Source organism: Trachinotus anak, unplaced genomic scaffold (genome assembly GCF_046630095.1).
Source record: "Trachinotus anak isolate AG129_WGS33_773 ecotype Australia unplaced genomic scaffold, CSIRO_AGI_Tana_v1 ptg000007l, whole genome shotgun sequence".
NCBI classification, from domain to species: domain Eukaryota; kingdom Metazoa; phylum Chordata; class Actinopteri; order Carangiformes; family Carangidae; genus Trachinotus; species Trachinotus anak.
This window is the reverse complement of record NW_027273858.1, coordinates 13,269,901-13,296,208: the sequence shown is the minus strand read 5'-3', so window position 1 is coordinate 13,296,208 and position 26,308 is coordinate 13,269,901. Positions and strand designations below refer to the sequence as shown.

General features: G+C 43.1%; 1 protein-coding gene across 2 annotated transcripts; it reads left to right on the top strand.

Annotated features, from left to right (window-relative positions):
• Nucleotides 1–539: 539 nt before the first annotated feature.
• Nucleotides 540–23,843, top strand: antxr1d (ANTXR cell adhesion molecule 1d). 2 transcript variants are annotated; one of them, XM_071480706.1, is made up of 18 exons: nt 540–908; nt 6,413–6,484; nt 6,580–6,651; nt 7,022–7,103; nt 7,633–7,663; nt 7,747–7,820; nt 8,316–8,384; nt 8,474–8,554; nt 8,682–8,742; nt 12,740–12,838; nt 13,666–13,735; nt 17,054–17,132; nt 17,428–17,523; nt 17,716–17,754; nt 17,856–17,954; nt 18,052–18,216; nt 18,339–18,419; nt 22,588–23,843. In XM_071480706.1, the coding sequence occupies exons 1-18, from the start codon at nt 748–750 to the stop codon at nt 22,879–22,881; spliced, it is 1,725 nt and encodes a 574-aa protein (XP_071336807.1). In that variant the 5' UTR covers nt 540–747; the 3' UTR covers nt 22,882–23,843. The 2 variants fall into 2 exon arrangements, with proteins under 2 accessions (XP_071336807.1, XP_071336808.1); XM_071480707.1 differs by lacking the exon at nt 540–908 and adding an exon at nt 2,388–2,458.
• The last annotated feature ends 2,465 nt before the right edge of the window (nt 23,844–26,308 follow it).

Here is a 26,308-nt window from a genome sequence, read left to right as displayed (position 1 = left end):
CTGAATGGACAGTCCCTGGCACATAAAATGATGGACTATTGAAAACAAGACAAAAAAATATGGATTTATTAAAAAATATGAGTTCCTTGAACATGAGAACCCTACTTGTTTGGTTTTCGTGTAATAATAGCATAAAGCAAAAATACTGAGGAGAAACTGTGCATCAAACATCTGTAAGTTACATTAAATCAGCCGTTATTAATGGAATTTCAGAAAATGAAATAATTCAATTTTTTTTCAGGAAATGAAAATGAAAATTTTAGAGAGGGGAAACTGAAAAGTTTGAAATAAACAAAAAAAAAACTAAATCGACTTATTTAAGGACATTCTTGATTTCCTCCCCATCACCAAACGCTGTGTATCTTTATTCTGGGTCAGCAGCCGAGGCAGCCTATCTGCTCAACACTCCTCGAGATTTGAGGGGCAGGATTTTCTTCCTGTGGAAAAAGTGGAGTTTTGTATCTCTCCTCGGGTGTCGCTCCTCTCCTCCATCCTGCCCTGCTCCAGAGCAGTGCTTTTTTTTTTTTTTTTCCTCCGCTGAAAGAGAAAGACTTGGGGAGCCCGGCTTAAACTGAACAAGACTCCTGTGGGCTGAATGCGCCCAACCTTAGAGGACAGACCACCGAGAAGCAAAGCGACACACACACACACACACACACACACAGTCGATTCAGAAACAGATGCTAGAGAGAAAATGTGAAGATCTTTAGTTGTCAGTGTTGGAGCAGTCAACAGTAACCGGGAAAGATGGCGAGGACACAGACTCGCATGTTCCTCGCCTTGGCTTTGCTGGGAATTTTCTTTCTCGGTGTCTCGGTGAGAGCAGAGCTGCAGGCAGAGCAACAGGCGGAGGAGGAGGAGGAGAGGTCCTGTCAGGGCGCCTTCGACCTCTATTTTGTCCTGGACAAGTGAGTGTCTGATATTATTTATGGCTTTGTTAGTTTCTCATCGCTGCGCATTGCCATGCAACCGCCCAGTTGTTTGGAAGCGCGGAGCGCATCAGTCGGTTCAGTCTCCGTGTCTCTGTTGTTGTGACGGTGCAAGAGAAAAAACAAAACAAACAAACAAACAAAAAACTAACCTACAAGTTTAAACTTTGAAAATCGAGAAGCACCAGTTATTGTCAAATGTCTGCCTGTATCACAGAACCAGTCTGAAACGAGATAGCGGTTTCTTGTTTAAAGGAGTCCAAAACCTTGTGACCCTCATTGTTAATCTTTTTGTGCCTTTGAGTACAGGTATGCAGCATTACATATGAAGTAACAGCAGTAGTCGGGACATTAGGCATGCTGTTCTTTTCGTCCGGTTTTACCCACGGGATGTGGGCAGGGCGAGCAGGGTGGATATAGAGTTTCAGGCTGATGACGCCTGCGGACACAGCTGCAGCAGCTGCCCCACAGTGGTGCTGTGTGTCCCGGTGATCTTTCCTTTAAACTATTCTTCTCTCCATCTACTGTGAGCCGGCCGGTTCTTATAGAACAAAAACATCACAAGAGTATGACGTGCATACTGGTACCACTTTCTAAGGCATGTTATATAAGGGGCTTTAAAGTTGTAAGTAATGATGTTATTACCGGTTAATAGGATATTTATTAATGGTTTACATAACAGTAATAAACCATTTGTAAGCACAACATCTGGGTTGCCAGGTTATGAAAAAGCTATGTGTATCTTCCTGCAGAAAAACTTGCTTTGCCTTTTATCTAGCTCTTCAATTCAACAGGCTGGAGCCAGCAACAGACAGTTCAGCCACTGACCCTTCATAAACAGGCAACTTATTTATCTCACAATGACAATTTACAATCCCTTTTAAAGCTGTATATACAAGTGCTTCTACTGCATCTTTAAAAACCGCCTAACCTTGATCTTCAACTGATCTTAAAAGGGAATGTGTGTATTTATTTGATGGGCGGCCATTGAGGGCTGACTGCAAATGGGACATGAGAGAGGAAGAATGACAAACAAAGGTTCTGAGCATGATTTAGATCAGAGACCCTGCGATTACTTAGACCTCTAGGCTGCCAGGAAGCCCATGACTCTCAGAGTAACCCTTCCTTTATGCCACTGTAACATTTTTTATCTTCTGAAACTCAATAGACTTTGGCACAATGTGACACGAAGAAGAATGCACATCAGGCCAGCTCACAGCCTCGACAAACAGACTTGCCTTATTAAAATCTCATACGAGTAAGATTATTCAGGCTTCTTGTTTTCACCAACTTTTTTTGGGCTGCGTGAGCCTGACTCTGCCAGTAATTATCTGTGTGTGATCTCTGCAGGCTCAGATTGTGCTGCTGCTTGTGTGTGCTCGGACATTATAATTGACATTTTTGTCGTATCTTGGCTCGAGCTGCAAGTTGAGATTATGTTCGTGGAGACAGAACAATCAAACATGTCGAAACATGCAAAGTGAGCAGAGCAAGAGAGGGAGAGGGGGAATAACACCAGAAAAACAGAGGTATGGTTGAATTTGGTTGTGCTATTTCTGTAGAGGAATAACAGGTTGTAATGTCAAAAGAATAGATTGTGTTTTCAAAAGAAGGACTGAGTGCAGTGATTTTGCAGCGACACAGTTAAACACTGTGGTATCTGTGTATGACATTTGGGAATATGGTGAGGTAATGGTTTAAAAAGGCCTGCTGTATGTCCTCGGTTGCCCCGGGCTCACTACCTATGAGCTGTGAGGTGGACACGTTGAGTGACATTTCGCTCTGGTTTCGACACATTTTGTTGATCTTTCAGATGTCCACGGCAACATCTGTCAGCCGCTCTTCAGTCTTTACCCTTTGCTTCAGAAAGTTTAGGAGGAGCCTGGGGAGTGAGGCACTACACGCATGGCCAAGCCTCTGGTACGGCTCTGTTTGTTTTTGACGGTCTGGACCTGCGTGCTTCAGCGGGCCTCCAGGAAGCTGCTGATCTTTCTCCTGAGATGGCACCGACTTGTTGGCTGTTTTGCAGATCTTTAAATGCCACACTGTGACCTAATCTAATGTTTCAGTGGTTGAGAAAAGAGCAAAATCATACATAAGGGATATTTTCAAGTGTCTCCACTGGTCTTCACCTCTGCGATATTTGTCTTACTAACATGTCTGGCTGTGGCCTCGATGTCCAGAAGGTTATGAGGCATGCTGAGTAGAGAATGTGTGTGCGCGCCACTGGAAGTATCTCTGCAGACACAGAATGAACATTAGAAAAACTAAACTACCACATTCCTACACTCCACGTCTGATCCGCACCAAATACCAGGCTGCATTTTTCCCTCTATATCTGGTTTGCCCACAAATGGAATAATAGATGTTGGGTTTTATGGTTGGGTTTGAAGCAGAGAGTTGTTTTCACTGATCTGATTGAAGAGATTCTGCCCACATATTACGCAAACTTAGGAACTGCAGATAGACAGTTGGAGAATAATTGCTGAATTTGTTGGATGATGGCAGTGATTTAGATTTGCAATTCCATCTAATTAAAGGAGTAAAGATACAGTGTATGTACAGTACATGAAATGACTTTGAATTTAATGGTACATGTGCTTAGAATGAGAATTTTAAGAAATAATAAGCAATCACTCGAATCATGTTGGGGATTATTTTTATTAGTGATCTGTCAGTTTTTTCCTGATAGATTAATATTACAGAAAATAATTTAAAAAAAATGCCCACAGTCCCAATTGGTTGTTTCACCAGAACAACTGTCCCAAACACAAAGATATTCACTAATATAGAAGAGCAAATCTTCACATTTGAGAAAGTGGAAGTGGCAGATACCTGGAGTTTTTTCCTGATGATTGATAAAAAATTATATCTGTTAACTTTAGATAAATTAATTAACTAATAATCTCTGCACATGGAAAGGTACTAATAATGCTAATAAGGCCAACTCCTGCTCTGTCATTCATACACATAGGATACAATATAGAGGTAGTCCTTTGCTTCACTCTCAATTTGATGAAGAGATCACTTGAAGAGCTGGCGCAGTAAAATAATTTTAACTTTAGTAAACACTGAATATTGAGATTAAGATTTTGTGGTCCAAGTTCCCCCTGTAGACTCCTCCTTACACAAGGATCATGATCATGATCATGCCCTCACTCAAAGAATGAGTGGAGCACGAAGTGGCTGGTTAAATAGGAGGCACAAAAGGGCCATCGTGAATCTAACTAGCTCACACTTTCACCCTGTTTATGACCCTCTTACGCACACACACACACACACACACACACACACACACACACACACACACACACATACACTCAGCCTGCCCTTTGCTAAGTTTGGCGTATAAGCTGTTTGATGTTGTATCCTTCAATAGACACACTCACATTTACCCCCTGCTGGGTGTTACTTCTGTGTCCCTGTGTTGTTCATGTCGCAGCCTTTTCACTCTGCGGACCCTCAACCTGTTGTTAGACTGGCTGTGCTCACTGGGACCATCTGTTCCCCTTCACAGTCACACACACACACACACACACACACACACACACACATGCACGCTCACATAAACACAGATAATAAACACACACAGAGACACGGCCACACAGGCCAGCTGCCTGCTACATGGTCCCTGCTAGAGGCAGACTGCTACATCTGTCCCTGTCTAACCTCAGCCCTCTGGCCCAGCAGCAATTAGCCCCCATTAGCAGCCCCCTGGGACTGGGCTTCATTAAGGAGACTGTCATGTCCATAGCAGCATGTAGCAGGCTAACCAGCAGCTCTCACCACTGACAGGTTACAGTCCGAAGTAATGGAATGTGACTGAGCGGCCAGAGGAATGTCCTCAAATATGGAGGAGATGAACTCTGATGGTTGTTCCTGAAAATATATCTCCAGCTCAATTGCACAAATTTGTACAAAACCTCACACCACCTTTGAATCACATCCTACAAAAAGTAATGGCCGTATTACACAGATATGGATCCAGGTATTTATTTTTATGATTTGATAGTGAAATTGCAGTTATTACCTGTTTCGATTTAAGACCCCATCTCGTGAAAATTATGTTTTTAACATTGTGTCCCTGTGGTGCTTTTTTTATATTATACAAGACATATCATGAGCAAAATAACCAGTCAATGCCATGACTGCCGTGAACTGTAGTGAAACAATGAATGTCACATACCTAAGGAACCAATCCCATCAATTTTTGAGGAGCAGGCAAAATAAACCTGAACCCTTGTCAGTGCAGAGGGAGAGTTTATATCAGAACAACCACAAACACCGTATCAACCACTGCTTGTTGCAAGTGAGCAAACAACATTAACAAATAAACGATGCTAACTGAGCTAATTGTTCTGATATGTCAGCTAGTCACTGATTTTGGTGAACAACAGACTCTTCATCTGAGTCTGGGTCTGACTGAGGCTCAAATGAGTGGCTGAGTCTCTCGGACGTTTCCGCAGCCGACCATCTTGATTCGCTCTGCTGTTTCACTGGTCACCAAAACCTTGTCAGCACAGAAAGCAAGAGTTTGACACTAACTCTGTTAGACACTGTCAGTAAATAACTACACTTACCCTTCTGATAAGTCTTCTAGGCGCCGATTTTGGTGCACAACAAACTTCTCACTCCTTAACAAACTCCCTAGGATACATCCACTCTATTACGTTTTAGTTCTAAAACTCATCTTTTTTTTCTATGTTTACATGCGGCGTCCATATTACTCTGGAGTTTTTTAGCGCCTAAAACGGAGACTTCGGGGTTGAGTTGCAGTCTGGTTGTCGAGAGACTTTTGAATAAGGAGGGAGACATCCGCCTTGGTTCCTGATTGGGTCTTGTCAGCCATGACTGCCTGCTGTGAATGCAACATGGATAATGAATTACAAGCATTACTGACCTTGTTGCCTTTGTTAGCAGCTTTTATACAGTAAAATTCTGCATTTTAATGCTACGACTGCCGATGCTGTTCCTCGTTCGCAGTATCTTTTGCAACTACCCAACTACAGAGTAGACACTTTGCCTCCTTTTTACACCAGCGCGTGCATGCCTAGTGTATGTGAAAAGTCACGTGATATGTTTTCAGGTTTTCAGGTGTGTGAATATGGACAGAGATCATTTCTGATATTATGCTAAAACGGTCGAGATTGTTTTTATTTTAAAAAGCCATTCGTAAAACGCTGTTTTAAAACAAAAAACTACTTACACACAGTAATCTATTAAGTCAATGCTAAATGCTAACATTAGCAAGCTAGCATTCTCACACAAATATTTAGTGTGGTGATATTTAGCACTAAACAGAAACTGATTATTGTGGAGGTATTTGGTCATAAAAGTTGAGTGAGTATCAAAAGTTCTGTTCTGCTTTTTCGCAATGCAGCATTTGATATAATAAAATCGTACTGGCTGTGATTAACAATAGTCATCTGTGGTAACATCACAATTTTTCCATAAAAGGTTGTTTTTTTGTTGTTGTTTTTCAGATCTGGAAGTGTGAAGAATCACTGGATAGAGATTTACTCCTTTGTGGAGCAGTTGGCAGAGAAGTTTATCAGGTAAAAGCAGAATTACTCATTCGTGAATCATTCATGTTTTCTGATGTTTTTTTCTGCTTTGCCAGTGTTAATATGAAACAACTGTTTGTTTACAGCCCCATGCTGAGAATGTCCTTCATAGTCTTCTCCACACGAGGAACCATCATCATGAAGCTGACTGAGAACAGGTAACAGCCACACCTGATCTGTCACTGTGTCTTCTGTCTGGATCTCTGTGTGCCTGTCCCATGCAGGGATTTCATCTCCTCTTGTGTTGTTATCTCTGTCAGCAGTTCTAAATCTTTGGAAACCAGAGTGTTGTTTGCAACTCAGTGTAATTGCTTACAAATTTCATCCAGCTTTAGGCAGCGTACTAATACAAGGCAGTGCATTCAGTTTACAGCTTTGGCTGGGGACTAACACATGGGCCACAAAATTACTTGCCAGTTCCAGCCACTTTCTACCCACATCTACTGTAATTGGAATCTTTCTCAATCTCTTTTCCAGAGAGCAGCCTTCTTCCAGTGTATTTTATCAGTCTGTTTGTTTACCCCACAGGGAGGCCATTACTGGAGGCTTAACAGCTCTGAGACGGGTTATCCCTGGAGGAGACACATTTATGAATTTAGGCCTGGACATGGTAAGGAGGGGTCTAAAGACCCAACACATTGGCAAAACCAGCGCAAATCAAACTGGCTTCTTTTTTACTATAAGAATTTATTCTGGAAAATATCCAGTATTAATTGAACCTGGCAGCTGGAAGCAAGATGAATTAGATAAGTATGAGGAGTGGCTCAGCTCATGAAAGACTCGCTGCCCTATACAAGTTTTTCTGCTGACAAGTGTAAAATTAAGCATGATTCCAAACATCTACCTGATCTGGTTCTCATTTCTCAGGAGCATGTTTCGCTGGTTAAATGTGTAGCAACATTTAAAGATAACATCCAAGTTTGAAAAAAATAAAGACCAGTGACATGTTAATAAGTGTTATATAGAGCATAATTGGAATAACATACCAAATCACACTGAGCAAAGTGAGATTTGTTGGTTGGCTTTGTAACATTATCAACCTCTTTTAATTCGTGTTCTAGTCCTTTTATTGTCTGAAACTGTACTCAGTTAACTTCACTGGTTCAGAGGCTTGACTAACACCCTCTTTGCAATTGCAGGCTAATACCCAGATATATCAAGAGAAGCATGGTAAGCTCTGATCAACACGGTCATTACGTCAGCCTTCACTTAGCACATTTTTTCAGAGAACATGAAAGCTGTGTGTTTTTCAGGTACAGCCAGCGTCATCATCGCTCTAACTGATGGAGAACTGAATGAGTGGCAGTTTGACACAGCTCAGCGAGAGGTAGGATGTGTTAGCAATTAGTGGTTTTGTGGTTAACACTTAATGAAAAAGGATTAAGGATTGAAGTCACAAGCAAACACTGACACAAGGCTGCATCTTGTTACTCTGTGTTAGGTTTGAGTTGATTTTCTAGTCTGTTTTATGGTTGCTCTTTGCGATTTTCCTATTTCTTAGACTGTTCCTCTTAACATCGTAAATAATTTCACAGTTTTTGTTATGGATGCACCTGCAAGTTGGACACAAAAAACATCAAGTTTCATATTACTTAAAAGATTCAAGAGTCAGTACTTCATTGCAAATAACTTGCTTTGATGAGCTTAGGATGTCACATAACCACACTGAATACAGGAAGTAAAACACAACAAATTCCTGTGAATTCTTTAGTTCCTGTTAATATTTATAGCGCTGTGTGAATTGACACAACCTGATGTGTTCTTTTGGAGATATATTTTTTTATGCTCACTTCATCTTGGGTTATTTGTTCTCTTCTTGCAGGCACAGAGGGCCAGGTCTATGGGAGCCATTGTTTACTGTGTAGGGGTCAAAGAATTCAACCAGACCCAGGTAGGATCTACAGGAGGTTATTGTGTTATTGTATTATACCTAAAAAAGCAAATACATTATTTTTATTCTGTGCCTGTATGTTTTTCTAGCTCGCAACTATTGCAGACACTGTGGAACATGTGTTTCCTGTGTGGGGAGGCTTTCAGGCCCTCAGGGGAATCATTGACTCGGTATGACACATACATACCAGATGTATAGTCATAGAAACTCACCCACACAGTGAGGCACACAAAACCATATTATGTTATTGAATTATCTGCTCACTGTGTTTTTTTTTTCCTCTTTCTGGTCCCTCAGATCATCAAGAAGTCCTGTATTGAGATTCTAGCAGCAGAGCCATCCAGTGTGTGTGCGGGAGGTAAGAGGTGTGAGGAGTACCTCCTCCTTGAGACACTGGGCAGTCACGGTGTGCGATTGTGTCAGATGACAGTCATCTAAAGCCTCTGGAGTAGAACATGAGGTTGAGTAATCGCATGGACGCTTATGACCGCAGAGTGACAGAGAGCGTATTGTCATTCACGGCCAGGGGAAAATGAACATAGCCGCTTCAGCACAGCGTGTGTGCAAAAAAATGAGAGAAAAGGGGAGGGGCGGGTGTTGGTCAGAGGAATTAGCCATGAATCTTTAAGCATGGCTGCTTCCTTGGCCTAGTTTGCCACATCATATATGCTAAACAGTCATTTGGACAGTTTCAACCCTGTCTCCCACTTCAGCCCGTCTCCCCACATCCAGCTCCTCTGCTTCTGGACAGCAGGTTGAGGAAGCAAGAGGCAGAATAACAGCAAAGAAAAACGGCGAGAGAGAGAGAGAGCGCCTTAATGTCTAAGCCAGCAGGATGGATGAGCTTTGACATGACCTTATTAGGGCTCACTTAAGAGAGTGCATTTGGAGCCGTCCTACCAGGACAGCCCATGTAGATTAACGTCCATTATGGGATATGATATGAGGAGAGGAGAGGAGAGGAGGAAGGGATAATAAAGAATCACAGTTGTATCCATGTGATAATTACAGTCTCTTGGCTCTAGCCAGAGACTGAGTGTGTGTCACTCGACATGCGGACAAATATCCTCCAGCCTAATTTATTATTCGATTGATGAGCAGCCTAATGGTCAGTGAACTAAGAAACCAAGGACCCACTTTAACCAAGGCCTGTTTCCGGCCTAATTAATGAAGGGCAATGATTGTAATGTGCTTTGTTTGCTTTTGTTGGCTCATAATGTGTATGAATAATATACAGCTCTTATCTTAGAAATCCATAATCTTGTACTTATGAATGGATTTAAATTGCACTATGGTGAAATAAGCTGTGCTTTTGTTCATTACTTAAAGTTTATTCTTGCAGTAAATAATGTGGTTGTCGAGCACGAACACACACATTTAGCGAGTGTTTACTTTTATTTTGAACTGCGAGACTGTGAACAAGATTCCTCAGAGGTGTGAATATAACCATCTACCCTCATCTTTTTACACTTACATACATACACTCTGACATATTGCATAGGTATTGTGACAATCTCTCTCTCTGTCTTCCTCTCTGCCGGCATGTCGTCACATACCGTACATGCTCTACAGTAACACACATGTTTAAGTGTTCTTTAGTGAGTGCGTGCGCATACACACACACACACACACACACAGATCTTCAAGCACATATACACACATGTCCCTCACACTGATGTGAAGTGACCAGACTGTGCTGCCTGCAAACAGGCCATCAGACCGGACAGTGAACGTTAGGCCGCACTATCAGACATGACAGCACTGATTTCCCTCACACACACACACACACACATTGAGAGGACAGTGAGAGTTGGGCCTTAGATCTAACATGACAGCAGAGATTGCTGCTTTCATTAACGTCTGACCCTTTCCTCCGCGTTGTCCCTTCCTCCCTGTCCCCTCCCTGCCCTTCACTGTCCCGTCGCACTAATGTGATTGAAGAGCTGCTGTTCGGACAAGCCGTACCCCATTTTCTTTTCCCACACACACACACACACACAGGACACACATTCGCATGCATGTACATGTGTATAGTCACACACAGACAGACAATCATACAAATGAAATCCTTGTCAAACATTCAGGTGAGGATGTAAATGGACTTGTGGCCACAGAGGCAGGCAGAGAGCAGAGAGGAGAGGGCAGCAGCATATGTGTTGTACATGTCAGCAGGGCACCACCAGTCCCTGCCCACCATGTGTCTGACAGCACTGACCTTTTAGCCCATCAAGCCTCAGTGTGTGTAGTGTGTCAGGATGTGTGTAGAAGATGCTCAGATGCAGACTTTTAACAAAAAGCTCTCACTGATTTATTAAGATTCGCAAGAGCTGTGGAAATCAACCAAGTATAACGTGATATATGAAAATATATTTTTCTTTGGTTTGGAAATATTATAGAAGATTAATTTTTGAATTAATAATCTCCAGTTCTGATAAATGTTAAACTTTTATATCTTTGACTTAAAATAACTAATATGCAATGCAATACACTTCTTAATTAATGAATAATAAGGCAAAGCTTGTAACCATTTTTTTACTGAGAAGATCTGGACAATAACATCTCTCATAATGAGAGTAGTATCTGCCATGCGCCCTATCACGGTGCAGCTCATGCTATTTGATGGTAACATTGTGTGAAAGGGGGGTGACTGCTAAAGCAGACGAGGCACCGAGCAGTAGGAATAATTAGTGTTAAGTCCTCTCATTAAGTTGCAAGTTGTTGTGGCTGTAAACCGCATGAGTTGTCAGTTTATATGAAAATTGATACAGCCCAAGTTATTTGTATTGTGTTATGTTATACAGCTGTAATTTATGGTTTTGATTGCAGTGTTTGTGTTTTACAGTAAAATTAGGCCATGGCTGCGCATTAAATGATAAGGATGTCTGTAATGAGATGTGTGGGGAATCGGGTAGTGTATGTGTGTATGTATACACATGTGGAATCTGAGTCTTGCTCACAAAATGACAGGAGCAGTACTGGAAAGTTGCAAGTCATTGAACAGGTGTAAATAAGCATGAACACACACATGCAGATAGACACAGTCGCATGAGGTCAGCTGTGTATAAAGTTGTATAAGAGATTTGACTGAGCAAAGGTTTTATTTTTGCACTATTTATACAAACTGAGGTGCAATGTGTTTAGTAATATATATTATCTAATATCTGTTTCGTATTTAGTATATCATATATACAACTTATGCCTGTTTTGTGAGAGCTCAATGTCAACTTCCGTCTGCCTTGTACATCACCAGTTTTCATCTGGGATCCTCTCCAACGGCAAATCTGCACTCTTCAACATTTTTGCAGCATCTGTAAACATGTAGGGATGTGCAGACATCTGTAAAGTGATATTTATTTTCCCCTCTCAGCTTTCTCTGTTTTGTGTATCTGTATTTATGGCTTTTCATAGCAGCTTGTCTGACCTTTAAGGAAACACTGTCACGTATACACTCACACCCCATGATGTTTTTATGCAGTGATCTTCACGCTGGAGCTTTAAATGTTAAAGGTGTGGCAAATGTTCACTTCTATTAGCCTGGATAATGCTAGAGGAGACTTCAGTGCTCAGCCAGAGACCACAAACACACAAACACACATATACACACACACACACACGCACACACACACACACACATATATGTCCAAAGACATGCCTGCACACATTCATGCATGCACATACTGAGGACATGTAAACGCTTACACATTCCTCAGAAAAACACAAAGGCAGTGCACACATGTTACGTATGTATCCTCACATACACTTCTGCATACAGACACACACGTGCTGGTGCCATAGGTAAGGTCAGACCTACTTTGACAGTGCTACGCTGTTGTCAGCCCTACAGGCATGTTTTTAAGCAAGTGTTTTTTTCCCACTCTCTAACATATGCTGGGTAGCAGCCACATAGACACTCCAGCATATGCTGGCAAGCCTCTGTCAGTGCGCTTTAACAATGCCCGGGGGAAACTAAAGGTCAAAGACACACACACAAACATACGCACACACCTTCTGGCTACAGCACAGTCTAAGATATTTGTGAAGAGCAACACTTTTAAGCATTAGCACCACTGGAGCATATTATGGCCTTTCCACACATACACGCACAAGCACACAGATATAAACAAGTGGTAATGAAGCATGAACACGTTTCTACTCCTTAAGTTGAGCGCAACAGAAAAAGCGAACGGTTGTCAGCGCTTTGTCTAGTTCAAATCGAAATTGGAGGCCAATTTCTTTTAGCTTTTACGTCTCACATACACATGGCTGAAAATATGTGTCTTAGCATTGTTGTGCATGAGTGTGCATATTGCTCATCATTTCTGACGCTGCCTGTACTCTTGTTGTTTTCGCCTCAGAGCGTTTCCAGGTGGTGGTGAGAGGCAATGGTTTCCTCCATGCCAGAAACATCGATCAGGTCCTCTGCAGCTTCAAGCTGAATGATACACACACTGTGGGTAAGTTCTGTACCAAGTGCTCAAAAGATCAGGATACAGGTTGGCAGAATAAAGGAATAATTTATATTAAAAGGGAAAAGGTTGTGACTGCCACAGAATATATCACAAGATGAGGTCAAAACCTAGTGTATGGCTGGACTGCCTATCGTCAAATCCTGATCCTGTAACTGCGACATCATCACCAAACACATGAATTAAAGACAAAGACCGTGCTGTGTTTCAGCTATATCCACTTATAAAATGATCACTCAGAGAGAAAGTTAGAAGAGACAGATTGTCTCTCTCTGTTCATAGTTTTTACAGGCTTTTGCCCTTATTACAGTAATAAAAGAGAGAGCTCCCGGTTGGCATCCATACGTGGTCCTGCTGTGTACCAGCTTAATACCCAGTTTGTCTGGAAAAAAAGTCTCTAAATTGAGCAACAATGCTCTAAGTTGGAAACACTGCGGCTGCAAACACTCCCTAGTAGAACCTGTTTGCATCAGAAACAGCAACTCAGTCACGAAGCACTCGGCTGACCAGTGGTAGAAATATGATCACTCACTCAGTCAGTCAGTCAGGGACAGTCCAGATTACAGGGCTGGCCCTGCTATTGCGGTCCAAAAATGATAATCAGAAGAGAGCACTGAATTCTGATGGATTCATTTCGTTTGTGTGCTTCTTATTGCAGATAATTTGCTGTAATGCATAAATTCGGACGCTTAAATGGATCATGAGATTCTGGTTTAGATTATGCACCTAAGAAAAATATGCACACTGTGTCTACACCGCAGAAGTTTCAATTTGTACTTCATTAAGTGTGATTTTGTTTTTCCCTGGCCCTGCAGATGAGAGACCAGCTGGAATAGAGGATACCTTCCTGCTCTGTCCTGCTCCTGTTGTAGAGGAGGTTGGGAGGTAAGCTGGATATCTCTTTTGACTCTCGCCTCCTTTTCACCCCTACACCATGTCTTAGCTGTTACTCCAGTTGCCAAACTCTCCATGTACAGCTGCAACACTCTGAGCGAGATACTTGCCAGCTGCACGCAAGTTTGGTGTGGACACAGAAGACTGCTGTCCTTGAACAAATTAGGGCCAAAGTCATTGAGTGTCTGTGATCAATCAGTGTTTGTCACAGCTAACGAAGCCAGACACCAATCACAAGGGGACAACAGGAGTAGAGCCCAGGAACACGTCTTAATGAGAGCCTGCTGGAGAGGACCTTCGCAACTGTGTATGTGTGTGTGTTTATGTGCGTGATGTATCCCAATCTTAGTCTGACACTTTGGGAGAGAGGAAGTGTGAGTAGAGTCGGCCAGGCAGTGTAAACTTTCCTCTGAGGGCTCCCAGCTTTGCTCCTGGAGATTTAGAGCAGAGGTTTCTTGCGGGGCAGACAAAGCGATGCTGTGGGCTGAGCTCGGAGAGGACCCAGACCCAGCAGCCTTCCCATCCCCGCTGCCTGCAGTCCTGTGCATAATTATACACTCCGGCCTGCGGCCTCAGACACCTCCCAGTCATCATCTGTCTTGTTGCTGTCACTCAGATTTCTAGCGTGATTTGAGCTCGTCTTATCCACCAGTGAAAAGTACTGCTCAGAGGTGGCGAAAAGGAATTTTGTTTTTATACTGTGGCTACAAGAGGATTTAAGATTCTGTCACAGCACAATATATTTTACTCACATCTTTTGACAAAAGTAGCACATAATTGACCAAATGACAGAAGAAGCCAAATCAAGTATCTGGTCCTTAGTATGTCTTTGTGTCTGATAGTTGTTGCCAGTGCAGCTTTGTGGCAGGTTGGGCTGCTCCTCCTGAGAGCAAAGCAGAACAGGGGGCATCATTACACACAGCAATGGTGCCTGAAGGAGACATCCTTCCATGTAACAGAAGCCCATTAGAGCAGAGTCAGCACTGCCTAACACCCTGAGTGCTACTAAAGAGGAAGTCAGCTGTGAATGGCTGAAGGGCCCAGAGAGGAGGCCAGCAGCTGGCTGATGAGTTCTGGGCTGTGGAGCAGTGACGTGCAGATAGATGTAGACACATGTAGTGAAGCGAGAGTGTCTCTGTGCAGGCTGCACAGGTGTGGTACAAAATTATGCTTCATGCATTGGTGTGTGTGCCAACATGGTGCTATTTTTAATCCTGTCAGCAAAATCCTCCTTCTCATCAGCCAAGATCACCAGATTTTATATTTGATTGTACAAGTCATTGTAAATTGAACACCTCTGGACGGAGCAATTAGAAGACATCTTCTTGGGTTATGATCAATTTTGATCAACATTTTTCACAATTTTCTTTTGTTGTTAAAACCGTTCTTGTTCAGAAGACTACAAAAATAAAAGCATAGTGCATAACACACATTATCAAAAGAACAGATAACAGCACCTTGACAAAAAAATATCAGCAAAACTTCCACATGCTTGCTTTTCTGAAGCTCTCAACCACATCTCATGGCCTTCCTCACTAAGTAAGTGGACCTTGTGTTGAGAATTTTCTCTTTGTCAAACTGCTTTTTTCAAGGTCACTGTATAAGTCACGGAGGAAGTCACTGAGTGGGGGAAAAAAAAGCAACAAAAATAGTCCTGACACTTGTATATTAAATAATAGAGAGAGAGAAAGATTACTGGTAAAATAAATACGAGATATTTTATTCTCAGACATACAATGAACCATCTACCAGGGAACCAGCTAGAAAGAAAACTGAGGCCACCCACACATAAAGATATAAGATCACCTCCTAATACAGATTGCAAAGCAAATTTCTCACTATTTTCTGCCATTTTATTGATCAAACTTAATCAATAATGAGAATAATCATTAGTTGCAGTCCTAAAAATCAGCCTTACATGTCAGATCACATTATAGGTGAAATGCTTCCTGTTTTGGGGTAGGAAAGTCTATACAGGAGGTCTCAGGGACTCCAGCTCCCAGCATCACCTCTTCACCCGAACCCCAAAGACCCTCAATCACCTCCTGTTCCACCCGAGCCTTGTCGCATATAATGAAGTCATTGACGCTGCCGTCACACAAATCTGTGTTGACTGGGAACCTTCCGGATGCAGCTCCCCCCTCCTACACACATGCACACACACACACACACACACACACACACACACACACACACACACACACACACACAGGGCAAAGACATATATAGTGGGCAGATTGATGATTGATAGGGGCTGAGATCTCTCTGTCAGAGAGGAGCTGATAGCACCGTGTCCCCTGCCTGCCTGAGAGGAGGGCTGACCATATTGGGGAGAGAGAGAGAGAGAGAGAGAGAGAGAGAGGGGAGGGGGAGGGGGAGGGGGCAAAAAAGGGAGAGAAGAAATGGTCGAAAAGATGAGTGGCACCTGCACCATCAATCTCCTACTCTGAAGTGAGTGTCAGCATGAGCTCTGAGACGAGCTGCAGTGGTATGGAGAGGATTCAGGAGGGGGTGAGGAGGCGAAAACAGAAGGGAGGTTTCAGAAGGGAGGGACAGCGCTGAGGGGATGTAGAACAGGAAATGCCCTCCTCCTACCATCCCCCACTCTCTGTTTCCTCTCCTCCGCCCCCCTCAACCCCACCCCACCCTGCTTTGACCTCCCCTTTGTCACCCCCCCCCTCAAATCTAAACCCAGAGCTCAATGGCACCCTTGTCTCTGCCCCCCCCCACAAAACAGCACAAGAAGCCATTCTTTTCCGAAACCTATAACTACAATCCAGCTGTCTGCTGTTTGTACCTTCGCCCATGTCTTGTCTTTGTTCATATTTCTTAAGAGCTTTATGAATAAGCTGTCGACTAAATACTCTGTTGTCCTTTTCGCTGCCTCTCAGTCCTGGGACTCTCTGTCCTGTCTTCTTCCCAACCAAAACATTCCCCCTCGTCTCTTGTCCTTGCCTATCCTGCAGATATCAGCGCCGAATACCGGAGATGAACAAGTCATTTAGCTGTTTGTGGTTTCCACATTAGAGGCCTGGGCCTGATCCAAACAGAGGAGATTCCTTCTGTGGGTGGAGAACTCCCTGACCTCTGTGAAGACTTTGGCTTTGTGTCTATGTCAGCATGTTTGTGTGCTTATAAGGCAGCAAGTATGGACAGAATAGGTGGAGGAATGTGTTCGACACCTCCGGCGAGCTTCTACAGTGGCCAGAACAAGATCGTGAGTGTGGTGCGCACGAGCAGATGTGCACTCAAGTGTGTGCGCATTTCTGTGTGAGAGGATCAGAGCAGTCACGAGGTTGTGTTTTGCAGGGTGATCTACCTGCAGGTGAGCATGAACGAGGGCCTCTCCTACATCACCAGCTCTGTTCACATCACTACGACTGAATGTGTGAGTACATGCTGTGTATGTAGTCTGCACTGTCTCAACACGCATGATGATATTTCCTTCTTGGCATGCTGCCTTATTTGATTAAACTTTTCTTTCACCCTTCTCATTTTCTCTTGGTTAGTCCTCTTCTTCTCTCCTTCCTCTCTGAGGTCTCCTCTGTTGTGTCTGTCATCAGAGGAGGCTGTGAGTACTTCCGCTTCTCATTTTCACCTTTTTCTCATCCATTGTCTTTTAGTTCACGTCAGTCTTAATCCTGTCATTCTCTGTTTGTTTGTTTGTTTTTTTTGTTGTGCAGTTTGACGGCACCATCGTGCTAATATCGTTGCTGGTGGTGTTCCTGCTGTTGGCCCTGCTGCTGCTGTGGTGGTTCTGGCCTCTCTGTTGCACTGTGGTAAGTTACTTCAGACATTAATGTTCCAGCCTGATTATCGGACTCAGTTACTATTTCACTTCATATTTGAATTGCTTAACACATTTGAGACGAGGGTGATGGTTCACAGCTCTGGAACGAGGCTGCATTTGTAAATGGTTTAAATTCTCTTTACCTCATGTCATTGATTTTTTTTTTTTTTTCAATCTTCAGGTAATCAAAGAACCCCCACCACCTCCACCTCCAGAACCAGTAAGTCACCAGCTGCATGAACTTTTTTGTTACTATGCATCTAATCAGTGATCCAAACAAGAAGAATATGAGCTGTATCATAAGTGACGTCTCACTCACAGGACTCAGACGATGATGATGGGATGCCAAAGAAGAGGTGGCCCACGGTGGATGCGTCCTACTATGGAGGAAGAGGAGTGGGTGGCATCAAACGCATGGAGGTAACCACACACACACACACACACTCAGCTTTTGACTCTTGCAACACTGAAAAGAATGTATGTTTTAATTGTGTTTTTCCTTGCTTTGTCTTTCCAGGTTCGATGGGGGGAGAAGGGGTCCACTGAGGAAGGCGCCAAGCTGGACAAACCTAAAAATGCAGTTGTAAAGATGCCCGAGCAGGAATTCGAACCTTATGAGCCCAAACCACGAAAACCGCCCCGCCGCCCCCCGCAGCAGAGGAGGTGGTACACACCAATTAAGGTCAGTCTTTTATGTCACTGCTTTTAGAAATGAAATGCTTATCTAAGGTTGTGTTTTTATTCTTCTTACTTGAAAATCCTCCTTATTTTTTTTTGTCTGTTGTGTCTTTCTGGTTTGTTCAGGGGAAGCTTGATGCTCTGTGGGCTCTGTTCAGGAGAGGTTACGACCAGGTATCTCTGATGAGACCACAGCCTGGAGACGAGGTGAACTGCAGTCACATTTCATTTTTATCTCAACCTAAATCATGACAGTAAAATCCGATGTACCAGAAACAGGCGTAATGACTGATAGAAAACTATAATTTGGTAATTATGTGTAATTTGGGGGGATGGCTCTGTGGGTAACATGGTACAGAAGGTTTCGGAAAGTGTTTTTTGTCCCTGTTGTGAACAATTGAGCATCTGCGTCCTTCTCTCTGTCTGTCACACTGCATAAAAACAACACGTGTCAGTGGGTAACATGTACAGCACAGTCTTCAACACAGCAGCTCAGTACTGCTTTCCTACATGCACACACACACACACACACAGTGAGTCAATGAGATACTGATACCACTCTCTTCGTCAAAGCTGCCATTGTTCACACACAAGGAGTACTGTATCTTCTGTTCTCCTCCCTGTGACTCCTAGAAAATGACTGGGTATCTATCAAGTTCCCAAATAGCATGTTACACACTCACTCTCTACTTTCAAGTGATAATTAGAAAAACTGCCAATGTGTCAGAGAGGCTTTTACATGCTAAGTTTCCTGTAACTTTTCAATGTACTGGCCACCACTGCTGCTTCTGAAAAGTCCTAAAACATGACATCACAGAAATGTTTTCATCATCATACTGGTTGTCATGGTGAAACATCTGGTCTGTTGTAAATGGTTTCATTGTTGCTTTTCATAGCCGAGACCATATCGCTGTAAAATTTATCGATTTGTTCTTTGAATGGCATGATTCATCATCAGTATGAGTGTGTGTGTGTATGTGTGTGTGTGTGTGTGTGTGTGTGTGTGTGCCTACTGTATGTGGAGTCTATAAAAGTGGTCATCGTCTTTCATCTTCTTTCCATCTTTTTTTTTTTTTTTTCTAAGCCAAACAATTCATCCCTGTCAGAAAAGAAGTTTCTAGAGTCTTTGTCAGACACGGAGCAGCTCAACAATGACCCCCACATCTCTTTACGCACCATTAACTGAGGAAAATGAAACGCTGCTTCACACATGGAAAGAAACGAGGGGAAAAGAAATCCACTTTTGTTACAAGGGAGATAGTTGTTCAGAGCTGGTGCTAACAGCCATATCAGACATGAAAGACGACAATGATTTCTCATCATTGACAAAAGCCTGGCACAGATCTACGTTCTCAACAGCAAGAAACTGCAGCTGGGTGTCATACAGCACAGCCAGATTACAAAAAGCCCAACAAGGTGGCAAAAAGCACAGTGATATCTAGCATGGATCAGACTTCTCAACGCGGATTGTTAACCAGCAGCTCAGGAGGAGCTCGTCCTGCTTTCTCCCCACATTACTCCCACTTCACTGCCTCTGCAAACGGTCATCAGCGGGCGGCCAGTTTCTGCCACGCTCCCTGCATTTCACCTCTCCTCTCCGCTGTGTGTGTGCGTGCATGTGTGTGTGTGTCACTGCAAAGTGTGTGTCAGCTCTCCCGAGTGAGCGTCACACAAACAGATGGGGAGTTGAAAGGCCACGAGCAATATTGTGACAGAAGAGATTCCCTTCTTTTGTCCCCAGAGCTGATGGCACTGATGGCCCCATCACACAGTACACACCAGACCAGAGGGCGGCCACCGTCCCTCCGTCCTCACACACAGACGGCTCAAATGAGCACAGCAGCACCTCCCCTTCCTCACCCTCCTCTCCCTCTTACCACAATCGGTTCACTTAAAGGATCAGTTCACCCTAATTACAAAAAACAAAACCATTACTTTTAATTTCACTAAGGTTGTGAAATATTGCTCAAGTTTCCACCACAACACAGTGGACGTGGACTTACACGCTTGTGCTTTCGACCATATCCCACAGTCCTCATTAGCACGCGTAAGTTTGCTCCAGTTACACCGGAACAGAGATTTTAACTGAAAATTTAATTTTAAAAAGTATCAGCAACATCTGCTTCCACAGAAAATGCTATTGGTTTTCATAAGAACAATTTCTTCCACGGAAAGTAGTTCAACATACAAACCGGAGACTTGACCTTTTCTATATTTATTATCACAGTAAATATACTGTTGCAAAACTAGTTAGCAATTGAGCTCAGAAGCTGAAATAGATAGCTAAGAAATAATTATTAATCATCACCTAACTTCTGCCACTCCATGTTTGTAGTGGTACTTGTATGAAAAATGTAAGTCACAATTTCCATTAATTAACATGATTAAATAAACACATTTGGAACATGATGATCCAGAACAGCTGAGCCACTGATTCTGGAAAACGTCACTGTTGAATTTTGTCATCTTTAAATGCACTGAGCGCCACAAATAAAACTGTGTTCACCTTCTCCTACCGTCTCCTAAAGAGAAAGAAAATCTCAGTAGAATAAAGTTAAATGATCTACATGACTGGATGTGAGTGAAAAATGTTTTTTTAACATATAATTTGGACTCTCTCCATTTCAAATCTGTTATGCTGATATAAGGTATTCCATGAATCAGCACAGATTTAGTTTAGAAACTCTGTTAACTCTAGTTAGTGCACATGGAACGTTTCCCTCATGTGAGTGGATCGCTGTAATGTCATGCGAGGTGACAGGCAGAGCTGTCAGGTCAAATGTGTGTCTCCACTCTCTCGTCTTTCTCCCCTTTTCTTTACTATAAATGGTGACAAATGTGTGCACACATCAGCTCCCTGTAAACGGCTACAAACTATCTGCTCTGTGTGTGTGTGTGTGCATGTGTGTGTGTGTGAAGGAAAGGCAAAGTCTTGGGGCTCAGATAGAGAGACGGAGGCTAGACAGAGGAGTGGTGTGAAGAGGGATGCTGGAGGTGTTTTAGGGTTTTGTTTTTCTCCTCAAAAGGAGTTGAGGGTTTGAAGTAAACAGTCGCCAAGAGGGGGATGTAACACAGAGGCAGACATTACAGCCAAAGGGGGCTCACAGCAAGACTGACCATCACAAGTGACACATTGCTGACCTCTCACACAACTCATTTACGTGCGTATCGCCGACTTCAAAGTAGAAAGATCTCCTGTTTTCACCACTGCTCTGCTGCTCTCCTCAACACCAGGCCTCTGGTTTTTTGGTGCTCTCTTGCATCCAGCCCCCTAACCTCTCTCCCTCCTTCTGTTTCTGTTATTCATGAGGCTGAGGTTTCATTCAGGCCATATGCTCTGGTGGAGGCATGCTTACAGTCACACACACACACACACACACACACACACACACACACACACACACACACACACACACACATACAAACACACACAAACACACTCATATTCATGAGCTTGTGTTCTCATTGTGTCCATATGCTCGCTCTGGTGTTGTGCTGCTGCTCTGCTGCTCACAAACTGGCCTTTTCACCACAACCCAGCGACAAGACCAAAGCAGTCACCCCCCCCCCTCCCCATCTTGGCTTCCCCCCAATCAATTACGCACCCCTCATATACAAACTCACAATGGCCCCCCTAAGTCACAAAGCTACTGCTGCTGGGGTCCTCTTAATGGCCCCTGTGTGACTTTAGGGCCTCTCTGTTTAATAAGGTGTTATAATCAGACCACCAAGGGTCTGTGACACAGAGACCTACTCTCCATCCTTCACACGCTGACTGAGCAAGGCAAGACTTTGTGTGTGTGTGTGTGTGTGTTGTCTGCAGAAGGATGCTATGCAGGGAACAGAGAGGGTGAAGACAGGAAAACCATCAATGAGAACAATAAGAGAAGCGTTCCATTCTCTGTGACTTGTAAATTACGTTAAATGTTAAGGGGCCTCTGTTAACTATTGTGGGGATGTTGAAATCGCCCCTTTACATTCCAACAAGTCAAGCACATGAGAGACATAAACCACTTTCTGTTCTGCATCAAGAGAGGGCGAGTCGCAGCAGAGGCTCCTAGAGAAGAGGAGGGGAAGTGGGGAAAGCTTCAGACTGCAAAAGTGTGTGTGTGTGTGTGTGCGCGCGCCTGTCTTTGCTAGCATCACAGCTATTGTAGTGCAGGTGTGGACAGAGGCAGCTCTGTGTGCCGTCCAGAGGCCTCAGACACACATGCCTCTGTCAGCAGAGTTGGGCAAAGACTCACACAAACGACTCTGGCTGCTGGATCTTAGAAGCTCATTGATTTTCTTGGAACAAAGAGGCGCTGCATGTTAATCTGTATTCTGCATTGAAATGATGATGTGGAGCTGTGGTCTGACCTTGTGTGTCTTACAGGGTCGCTGTATTAGTTTCCAACGGGTCAAAGATGGGGAGTCCAGCCCAAACAACCAGGCCCCTCCTCGCACACATCACTCTCCCTCACCTCCTCCTCCTCCTCCCCCTGCCGAACAGCAACCTCTGGTCTCCAATTCTGTCCCCCGTACAAAGCCGCCGTCGAGAGGGCCTCGCACCACGCCACCCTGCCGCACACCCCCTTCCATCGTCCAGTCCCCTCCAGGTCCACCCCCAGCTCGTGCACCCCCGGGGCCTCCAGGACCCCCGCCATCTCGACCCCCACCCAGGCTGTGATGATGAAGAGTGGGACACCAATAAACAACTGATACATCCACAACCCCATAAAAAAAAAACCTTGTCCTCCTTTCACCCCACAGACTCAGACAGCAGAGAGGCATAAACTCTTATAAGCCAGGAGCTCTTACTTGAAGCTCTGTGCTTTGTTGCTGGACAGCAAAAAATATTTATCTGATATCAAAATCAGCTACTGAGTTTCATCAAGATAACATTTTTATTAAAAACACTCAAACATTATAGAAAAAAACAAGCATGTAGTTACTTGATTAAGCCTGTATGTACAGTATTAGAGGTTATGTTGACTTAAGTGGTAAGAGAAAGTGCAATCCTGTACTGGAAATTCAGCAGAGAGGATTTATGTGTTGTTGAAAGTTAGCTTGTGACAGTATGTGTATGAATGGTGATGATAAATACACCAGTTTGCTTTGGTTTTGCAGAGAATAGTAATGTCGAGCGAGGTTGTAGTGATAAATACAGCATGTAATGAAAGATATTAGCCATGTTGGTGATGCTGGCTTTGTTTTTTTTTAAATGTACACTATCTTAGGTTGCTACAAATCACACTGATGCATCCTTTTATCTTTTTGACCAAAGAAACTTTTTTAAATCTTAGTTAAAATGTAGTGTAAGCGTTCAGTGACCTTATTGCAACTGCAGGGCAGTTTCTTCGTATTTTATTTATTGTAATACAGGCCCTGTCTGCATCTGTTTTCTATTTAGTAGCAGGTGGATATTTAGGTCTTCAAGTCTTTGAGGGAGGGGAATATCTAGGTGGATATAAGGAAGCGTTCTGGCACAGCATCTGATGTGTTTGTGGTCTTGTTGACACTTTGTAGTGGAAGCTTTGAAAATGAGTATCTTCAGGGTTCTCCTGTATTCTGCATTTACTGACTGAAATGATCATTTGCATTATTTCTTTATTAACACTTGTCTTCAATAAAAATGTTTTTTACATGTGACCTGCCAGTGATTCCTTTCATAGTTATTAAAAGTGTTAAGTGTATTTAAGTTGGACTTTTTTGCACCGTCATTATGAATCAGTGTACAGACACATTGCCTCATTGCAACAGAGACCTGATGGCATATTTATTAGTTAATTGGATATATTGCAAGATGCCACATTTGGTGTTCCTCTTTAAGGAAATGTTCTTTAATTAAAATAATTACACTTCTGTTGCTGTCAGGACTCAACTTATCTATGACATTTATAGAGGTAGCCTGCAAGATTAATATTAAGGTCATATTTCTGGAACACATTACTGCTCTGATATAAATCTTTGTCACTTGTTTCCCATTTAAATAACCAGCGCAACGGTCCTGCAGTGCACTTGCAGTAATTTCAAAAATGAACTTGTTTTTGCTTTGTCATTATTTGTGTGTAGTGAACACGAGTAAATTTAATGTTACAGCCTTATTCCAAAATAGATTAAATTCATTTTTTTACCTCAAAATTCTATACACACACACACACACACACACACACAATATCCCATAATGACAAAGTGAAAAAAAATTTGCTTAAAACTTTTGCAAATTTATTAAAAATATAACATGTACATAAGTATTCACAGCCTTTGCTCAATACTTTGTTGAAGCACCTTTGGCAGCAATTACAGCCTCAAGTCTTTTTGAGTATGATGCTACAAGCTTGGCACATCTATTTTTGGGCAGTTTCTCCCATTCTTCTTTGCAGAACCTCTCAAGCTCCATCAGGTTGGACGGTGAGCGTCAGTGCACAGTCATTTTCAGATCTCTCCAGAGATGTTCAATTGGGTTCAAGTCTGGGCTCTGGCTGGGCCACTCAAGGACATTCACACACATTCACAGAGTTGTCTCGAAGCCACTCCTTTGTTATCTTGGCTGTGTGCTGAGGGTCGTTGTCCTGTTGGAGGATGAACCTTCGCCCCAGTCCAAGGTCCAGAGCGCTCTGGAGCAGGTTATCATCAAGGATGTCTCTGTACATTGCTGCATTCATCTTTCCCTCAACCCTGATTAGTCTCCCAGTTCCTGCTGCTGAAAAACATCCCACAGCATGATGCTGCCACCACCATGCTTCACTGTAGGGATGGTATTGGCCAGGTGATGAGTGGTGCCTGGTTTCCTCCAGACATGACACTTGGCAATCAGGCCAAAGAGTTCAATCTTTGTTTCATCAAACCAGAGAATTTTGTTTCTCATGGTCTGAGAGTCCTTCAGGTGCCTTTTGGCAAACTCCAGGCGGCTTTCATGTGCCTTTTACTGAGGAGTGGCTTCCTGGAGTGATGCAGGAATGGCTGTCTTTCTGGAAGGTTCTCCTCTCTCCACAGAGCAACGCTGGAGCACTGTCAGAGTGACTATCGGGTTCTTGGTCACCTCCCTGACTAAGGCCCTTCTGCCCCAATCGCTCAGATTGGCCGGGCAGCCAGCTCTAGGAAGAGTCCTGGTGGTTCCAAACTTCTTCCATTTATGAATGATGGAGGCCACCGTGCTCATTGGGACCTTCAATGCTTCCCCAGATCTGTGCCTCGATACAATCATGTCTCGGAGGTCTACAGACAATTCCTTGGACTTCATGGCTTTGTTTGTGTTCTGACATGGACTGTCAACTATGGGACCTTATATAGATGGGTGTGTGCCTTTCCAAATCATGTCCAATCAACTGAATCTACCACAGGTGGACTCCAGTCAAGTTGTAGAAACATCTGAAGGATGATCAGTGGAAACAGGATGCACCTGAGCTCAATTTTGAGTGTCACGGCAAAGGCTGTGAATGCTTATGTACATGAGTGATGTTTTTTGTTTTTTATTTTTAATATATTTGCAAAAATTTCAAGCAAACTTTTTTCACTTCGTCATTATGGGGTATTGTGAGTAGAATTTTGGGGTAAAAATGAATTTAATCCATTTTGGAATAAGGCTGTAACATAACAAAATGTGGAAAAAGTGAAGCGCTGTGAATACTTTCCAGATGTATTGTATAAATAAAGTCTAAAGTACAACAAAGTGCAAAGAGTAAATGGGGTCTGAATATTTTCACAAGTGTCTGTATGCACATGTGCAGCAAAACCTGATGATGTCTGGTCTGAGAATGTTCTGAATCAGTCATAGATATCGAGACTCCCTTTCCTCAGAAACAATGACAGACAAAGTGAACTCAGACACAAAAGAGTGTGATCAGGACAGTCTGACACCTCATGACTCATGAGGAAATGAATAACACAAGGCTTATGGTATGTTAACTCAGCATCCACCACAATACCCTACAGCCTCTTCCTCAATGTCTGGAAGGAGCTGCATCAAAGGCAGGGTCTCAGGAAAATCTCTTAATGCAACTGGAGATAACTGCAGGTTACTGATATGGAAAAGTGGAATTTTTTTGGTTTACTTTTCTATCTAAAAGTCAAATAAAAAGCATCTTAGTCACTGTTATTAATTCAGTCTACAG

Coding starts and splice junctions, on each gene's coding strand:
- antxr1d (XM_071480706.1), top strand. CDS start 748: ATGGCGAGGACACAGACTCGCATGTTCCTCGCCTTGGCTTTGCTGGGA. Junction 17,133..17,427: donor ACATCACTACGACTGAATGT/GTGAGTACATGC, acceptor TTTGTTGTGCAG/TTTGACGGCACCATCGTGCT. Junction 17,755..17,855: donor CACCTCCACCTCCAGAACCA/GTAAGTCACCAG, acceptor TCTCACTCACAG/GACTCAGACGATGATGATGG.